This window comes from Loa loa (genome assembly GCF_000183805.2).
Source record: "Loa loa unplaced genomic scaffold supercont3.226, whole genome shotgun sequence".
NCBI classification, from domain to species: Eukaryota; Metazoa; Nematoda; class Chromadorea; order Rhabditida; family Onchocercidae; genus Loa; species Loa loa.
Genome location: NW_018108406.1, coordinates 92,931 through 100,862, shown reverse-complemented (window position 1 = coordinate 100,862; position 7,932 = coordinate 92,931). Strand labels below are relative to the sequence as shown.

Here is a 7,932-nt window from a genome sequence, read left to right as displayed (position 1 = left end):
AATAAATAAATAAATAAATAAATAAATAAATAAATAATAATATATATATATATATATATATATATATATATATATATATATCGAAGAGACTTATTTCTACTTTTATATTTGCCTTTTTAGTCAATCAAAGAATTAGAACAAGAGATGTTGAATGGACAAAGTGCTCAGGGTCCTTTGACAGCAGAAGAAGTTTATCTTATGTTGAAGAAGCACAACATGGTTTCAAGGTAATGATTCCTTAATAGGTTAACACTAGTAAAGTACAGTTCGGTTTACAGAGATACTTGCATGAATTTCTGTAACTACAAGAGTCACCGCTTTTTTGTCATTAGAAAGAGTTTAAAACTGATACATAAAGAAAAGTAGAAAAGTCCTTCCTGACTAAAAATTCAAGGCAATTCTAGTATATTGTCGGGAAAGTTCTTGGAGAATTCTCTCAGCTGCACTGTCAGGAAATGAAATCGTTCTAAAGTGAGTTAGATAACTTAACTCTTAAGGATATGGAACTTGTGGGAATCCTCAATTATTGCTAATATTTATTTGAAATTTCCATGAATGTTTTGTGTTTACGTTTGTTTCTTTTCAGATTTCCACTGTTCTCAGCTGTGCACCAAATATGCCAGGGGCAGATTTCCCCAGATCATTTGGTAGCTCACCTTCGTGAATCCCAAGGCTCGAATTGAGAAACCAGCGGATTTTTGAAACATTTTGTTTGTTGTCTCTGTGGTTGGAGAAAAAATTAAGCTCAGTGAATCTAGTTTTTTTTTATCTTGGACCTCCATATTTTACTGATGCGGTTACCATCACTTACACCCACTATTTGTATACTTTCCAGAAATTATTTAACAGTTTTATTAATCTCTTCAGTAGCTCCGTCCTTTGGCTTCATAGGAATCTATCCATTTTTACTGGAGTTTCAAGAACAAAAGACATCTTTTTAAGGTTGCGCTTTTTTCAGAAACCGCTTCTTCTCACAAGAAATAGTTAAATCAATGGTTAGAAAAGTTTTATCACTTCATTAATCCTATTTTTTCTCTTATGACATCCTTGTGCATACCTCTTATAAAGTCTCCAGGTTCGGTTTTTCGACCTCCCGGAATAGTAACATCCAAAACTATGTAACATTTCTCTGTCCTATGTAAAGTGAAACCATTGATAATTTTTATGAAAAAGTGGTATGACCATGGAGAGACACGTCAAGAGGTTTTGCGTTAATTTGTAATTCCAACATTTTTTTAAACCGTTTACTGCGTTTCTTTTTTAAAGAAACTGAGGAATCGAATACTCTAGCCGCTTTATTACTAGTAATAACAACTTTGAATTTGGATGTTGGTGAAAAGCTTTCATTTTTGTATAAAAAAGTAAGAGCTGGTTGCAACACAGTTGAAAAGATTTTGCAAATATCAGAGCAGTTTTCTGGATAATTATTGCAATGCCTCTTTCTTGCATCAGGTTACTAGCTTGTCTTTTTATCTATCTTATTGATAATGGAATGCATGAATTAGTTTTGAGCTGTGTAACTAGTGATGAACCATATGACAATGCTTTTTGGCTAAAAATTTGAATGCTTTATGAACTTATTGTTTGGTTAAATGCAAATAAGTTATTTCGCCATTTCATTTCAAATTTTATGACATTTGCAGTAATTAAAAACCATCATGAAAAGACCAAATACTGGAATAAATTTAAAATCATAAATTATTAACAAGGATTTCTCCTTGTTAATAATTAGGTAGGGATACCACGTGACAAGACATTTCTTGCTTTTCAAAACTCATCTGTTCAGTACGACTTATCCTTATTAGGTAAAGAAAATATTTCATACAGTGTTGACATCAACTGGATGAATTGCATTGCGCAGAAGTTTTGTATTACTTCCAGGTGAAATCATCTTAGAAAATCATTACTTTGGCTGTTTCAAATTCAGCGATGTTCCTTTCATACCCGAAACTTGGTAGTATTCGTTGTTCGGAGAGGTTGGAGAAGAACTGAAACATAATCTATTGCAGAAAATAATGGCAGAAGTTCGGGAAAAGCAAAGTTTAAACTCATCTTACTTAAGTGTATGAAGAGCGCAAATATCTTAATTATTGCCGTATCAAGAAGTCAGTAATATGCTTGGCGATGCAATAAGTCAGGATGGCTTGAGTTAGACCGGATTCTAACGGTCCTAAATGAGATGTACTAAAGTAAATTAGATTTACTGTTGGAACATTGATGAAGGGATGGTACCATCGATATAAGTATACGTTGTATGCATAAAGTAATCTTTACTGTATTTTCAGAAGGTAAGTGAAGCGTGGTGAAGTGTTGAATGGTGGGGAAATCGAACAATGCTCCCGGCACATACTCATATCAGATTACAAATTGCAGTTTAATTTAGCATGAGCATATATCGGAAGCGTTGTTTGTTAAATAAGGGAAGAAGCGAGATCTCAAATCTATGGTGACTACTAAATTTGAATTTTCATCAATTGTTACGATCAAAAGTTTTCATTCAATTGGATTGAGGATTATGATGAATTCATGTTTCATTTGCAATCTTTTCGGCTTATTTACAAATTAAATTCATCTCACTTATCTATTCTTTATATGCATGTCTTATTCCAAATCTACTACTACCTTCGTCAACTGTCTTGTCTTACTTTCACTTCCGGAAAATGCACACCAACATATGCCATTCCTACTATTACTGTCATTTTATTCCCCTTCAGCATTAGCAGTGATGGGCAATTTTAACAACATTTAATTTTTATCTAATGATTTGGAAAACTTAAGTTGGACTTTCTTTCTTATTCATTCGTACTGTCGTCTTTTGCTTACAATATTAGTGTTAGTCGGGTTGTGCCATATCTTAGCCCACATTCTTTATTTTATCAAGATGATGCTCTATTTTCAGGAGATGAATGTTTTGAAAGACCGTACAAGAGGACTCCATTTTAACTTTTTATAGTTTTGCACAATATTTATTATAGTTTACTATGCTAGGAAGTGATTACTTATTGTAAGCGAAAAAATTGTTCTGTTAGTGGTAATTGTGAATTGTGCTTATAGCACTGTGATCGTAGTTTTAAATGATAGTATTGTTTTCTTTTTCTTTTGCAATGGCCACGAGAAAACAGAATATAATTGATGAACCGGTCGGTTCATTGATATATATTCGTTTGTGAAGACTAACAAATATTTCTCTTCCACTACTGCTCACACAATGAAATGTGGAAAAGTTAAAATGATGGTAAGACACAAGTGAGCTCCGCTCACATGTCGTATGCCTAACGGCTACTGATTTATGGTTCTTACTATGTCAGATAGGTACATTCATTACTAATTATGGCTCCTACTCATCTTTCATCTCTTTCTTTCTCCACAATCTCTTCTTTTACCTTCCAGTTTTTTACTATAAGTACTTCTAAAGTTATTGCTATTACTTCTAGAAAATGTTATTGTATGCAGTAAATTATTCTTTTTTAAACTTCTTAAACGGGTTATACTTTAATGGTTTATATTGTTATCACTAGCTCTGTTGATACTGATTCAATTTTGCTCTCTCATCAAGTCCTGGATACTTTGTCGCTCCATACAAATTGCGGCTTTTAAATATTACAAGTATGATTGAAATATGTCCCGAAAATTACACTAAGTTTTTTTTTGTCGCATAAACCTAGTTGTAACAAATCACTTCCAATTCTTTCAAGGAAACAGTTATAAAATAAATTCCGAAAAAATATAAAAATTACCATTACCCAAATCGTAACGACCCTTAAATAATTTCAGTGCTAGATCAAATAAATATTTAAAAAGCAAATTCAGACTCACGAATTGATTGCATGGATTAAATTAAAATTACTATAATGATATTGTCATCGCTACTAATTGCTTCTATCAGAAGACTGATTTCATATATCATTGAATCGAGGCTGCTATTTAATTCTAAAGAAACTGACAAACTTTGGATATTCAGTCATTCTCTCCTACGTTAGAATATCAGTATTATTTGATTCATTCATATGAGACCAACATTTTAGAAATTGGTGAAAAATCAATCTTGCGTATCAATGAATTTCATTTTTGTTAAATTATTCAACTGGATATGAACGGGCGAATTGTACGTTTTATCAGTGTATGTCAACTCAAATCCTTTAATACTAATGTTTTGGTAAGCTTTTCAAACTGTCAAAACTCAAAAAGCGATAGATGTCAAATTTATGTCTTCCATGACGAAATCTATTTCAAAAGATTCGCGAAAATTATTTGAAGAAAGCAAGAAGTCTCATGAAAGAATAACAGGAACTTATTAAGGAGGTATCTACAGAATATTTTTATTCAAATCCGCTTGTTTTATGCAATCTGATTGTACCACCATAAATCGTTTCCAGTATAACAGTAAACATGTAAAACACTTCCAAAGAGTATCGTAGTTTGACTTTTTTGATTAATTTTTTTTTTAATTTTTCTTGGAAAATTATTATAGGTGACCAAGTTGTTGGCCCACTACTGATAGTAGTTTTAATAACAATGAGAACTTTTCTATGACTTAATTGTGTTTGTCGCATACGATAAGAAGTAGTTTTAAAAGTGACCACCACTGCTATCTGTGTCTTTTATGACCTCGACGAAAATAGCTGGATCCAATACCGTTTTATCGTTGTATAGATAATACATCTTTCGATATAAGAAACATATTAAATTCTTCAAGACTTAATTATACATGAAGAAATAGCTCAGCTTTTCTTTCAGAAATGCGACAATACACGTCTAAGATATATATATATATATATATATATATTTCACTTAGAAATTTCTAATTTTCGAGACACTTGAATTCCTTTTGCTGAAACTTTAACGATGAGCTAAAAAAATATGATTGGACATTGCAGGATACAAAAGGTATCGATGAGTTACCAAACTTTCTTTTCGAGGTTTTTTTTCTATAAGGGAGCTGTTCTCGAAGTTAATCAAGTAATAATTTGTACTGTTTTACCATATGGGATGTTGTAAAAATTGCCAGAATTTGGATATTATTTTTATTGATTTATAAATTCAATTGCGAATCGAATGGCGCAGTATTTTGTTCTAAAAATTCTAAGGGGAGACAGACGCAGACTGCTATCAGTTCCGTACATTGGTATAATAATAATTTGTTATTACCAGCAAATGCTCTTGGACTATGTAACCGATTGGTCAATTATCTCGATTTACATGGTTGGATGAATGATTTACCTAGCTTTACCTAGATAGGGTTCATAGTACTAATTATCGTCATTCTGTCATAATCGAGGGGAAGGACATTGTCTTGACTAATTCTGCCGATACGGGGAGAGGGAAGAAGGATGGGATGCATGGAAGGGTTTACAAGAGGCTCAAATAGAGCTCAGGGTAGAAATTGTAGTTGGAAACTTCTCCGACAAGATGTACAAAGAGGGCAGGGTTGCAGAAGAGAAAGACGGTGCGCAAAGGGTATTATGGACAAGAGTTTTGTATAATTCAGTGTACAAACAAAGGTCACCGGCAAGCACAGCATCACAGCCATCATCATCACTATCACCACTGGCACCTGTGATACCAGTAGCAATACCAAAGATACATCGTGCTGCAGTTCCTGTCATTCTAACTATGTTCCTGTACCCAAGGTGTTACTATGAGTATTTCAATTCTGTTGACCCAAGATCGGAAGTGTCTTCTACCATTCTTGAAGATCTTATCTATTATCCATGTTACCGGATATTATCCAGTTTTTAAATAAGATTGGTATCATTGTTATGTATCCATAATGAAGAACTTTGTCTAGCAAACCAGTCCTCACCAAAGTGTCATTCTGAAAATTCCTCTTTTGGTATTCGATTTTACTGCTCATATACTTACAATAATAACTATCTCCTTGTCGCAAAGAATTCTTCGCATCTGTAGGTGAAAACATCGTCTATTCAAGATTTTGTCATAGCTACACAAATCCCAAGTTGCAAAAATTTTTACTTGCATATAATTATGCCTACTGATTGCTTCATCCGGAATTCCTTCGTAATCTTTAAACTCTGCATGATGCATGATATCTGAGAATTCCGGATCCATTGTATTGCACTATCGACGATTCTTGTGACCAGAAGTAACACTTATCACATTATTTTAAAGAGTAAATCAAACTCCATTGTTTTAGAAATTAAACTTTTTTGCTGAGGTTTATACCCAAAATTACCAGTCTCTGGATTAAGCCTGATGGATGTATTGTATGGCAGTTACATATCACTTGAGAGCTGTTTGAAATTAGTTTAATATTAATGACCGTAACATCTAATCTTGCTGCGCTTCAGCATCATTCAAAGCCTTATACGCTTTATATAGGCTTCCTGTAGTCTGCAGGGAATGAATCACATGGCACTCCCAATTCCAGTACTGCTGCTGGGCTTTTAAACTTTTTATTTAAACAAAGTTCCAATTTTCGATGCTTAAACTTGTTTATCTGATTGTCCGATTATGCCGGCTTCTTTCAGAAATACCTTCATAATGTAAAGCATATGCCGCCTGACAAGGAATGACAGGTGTAACACTATTTCAGTCCACCATGATATATTTACGTTAGCAACGTTAAGAGTACTCGAAGAAATGGGGCTTATGTAATTATCATGTGCTTATGAAGCCTAATAGAAATTTGAAAGAAAAATTGGTACCAAAGGTACTGACATGGCAAAGGTATCACTGATTGCGTCCAACTCACTCTTTCCTCTTTGTTATGCTTTTAGAATGATGACAATAAGCGCTAATCGGTGAGGACAATCAGACAATTTCAATTTTTTTTTTTTTTTAATTCATTCAACCAAGATATAGCACTGACAAAATCTCTTCATAGTGCCATCGCCAATTAAGATATTGCATCGGATACAACGAAACAGTTTACGCATACACATATATACATACGCACATGCACACATACACACATACACACATAACACAAACTACATATAACGTTGGTAATCATGCATCCTTGAAACTGATCTTGAACATCGTATCGGTAGGTACAGTTTTACACCGAGCTTCCTTGAAATGGCCAACACTTCTAACTGTCAAAGATTTTCCTTTGATCTGGTATTCGGTCCGGCTGTTAGTGGTCCTGTCAGTCTAAAAATGTTTGATTCGACATGTCTTTTGATTTCGGATAGGGTCAGAAAAATGTGTTGACGTGTTAGTTCCTGTCGCTGTTAGAATTTCCTTCAGGACATTCTGTTTTCTTCTTATTTACAGTTTCAATGCTTAAATTGAAAACAAAGCAAAACTAGTGAGTGATTACTAGTGGATATAAAACAAGAAACAGTTGATTGACTTTTTTTGATGATAATAATTCTCCAGCACAGTACTTTCTCCATATTTCTCTTTCTCCTTCTCTCTTTCTTCCTCCCTCTCTTTCAATTACACAATTAGAACTAGGTTATTCGAACATCTATACAAACAGTAAACAGTTTCATTTGTCCCAATTTTAATGTCAACATGTTTGTTTACTCCTCACTTTCATTAATATTTCTTTCTAATATATAATTGTCAGTCATTTAACTGCTTTATTGCTAATTATTGTTATGTCAAAGATATTTCAAAACTTGTAAGTTAATACTGTCAAAGATGCGATTCATGTAGTCCAATAACGCAGTTGTGTTTTGAACCTAAATCTATTAGACATCAGTTGCAAAAAAAAGCTGACAACTGCCCATTGTTTTATTGGCATGAAGCCACAGCCGATGACCACCGGTCACTCCTTAACTCGCAACAAATTTGTAGAACAATAGTGTTGAATTAACGCGGTAATGAAGATATTTGGGTCATTTCCCTTCTTCCATCAATAGCTTTCTATGATAGAAATGCAGCGTACTTTGTTTCGGCAGTAAGGAAAAAAAAATTTCCGACATTTGAGCATACATTGTATTGATCTGTCTGTCTATATAAATA

At 33.4% G+C, this 7,932-nt stretch overlaps 2 protein-coding genes across 2 annotated transcripts in view; one reads left to right on the top strand and one right to left on the bottom strand.

Moving 5' to 3' along the window:
- The window catches only part of LOAG_18211 (glycerol-3-phosphate dehydrogenase), a 3,679-nt gene extending 2,804 nt beyond the window's left edge, over positions 1–875 (top strand). The window contains exons 8-9 of the mRNA XM_020450875.1: positions 121–227; positions 587–875. Coding sequence (XP_020305402.1) covers positions 121–227; positions 587–683 — 204 coding nt within the window. The 3' untranslated portion in view covers positions 684–875. The remainder of the gene's footprint in view (positions 1–120; positions 228–586) is intronic.
- Positions 876–5,360: 4,485 nt separating this feature from the next.
- Positions 5,361–6,069, bottom strand: LOAG_09841 (hypothetical protein; the record flags this gene model as incomplete). Its single annotated transcript, XM_003145366.1, has 3 exons — positions 5,361–5,599; positions 5,794–5,901; positions 5,994–6,069. 3 exons carry the CDS (start codon positions 6,067–6,069, stop codon positions 5,361–5,363), a joined length of 423 nt encoding a protein of 140 aa, XP_003145414.1.
- Positions 6,070–7,932: the final 1,863 nt, after the last annotated feature.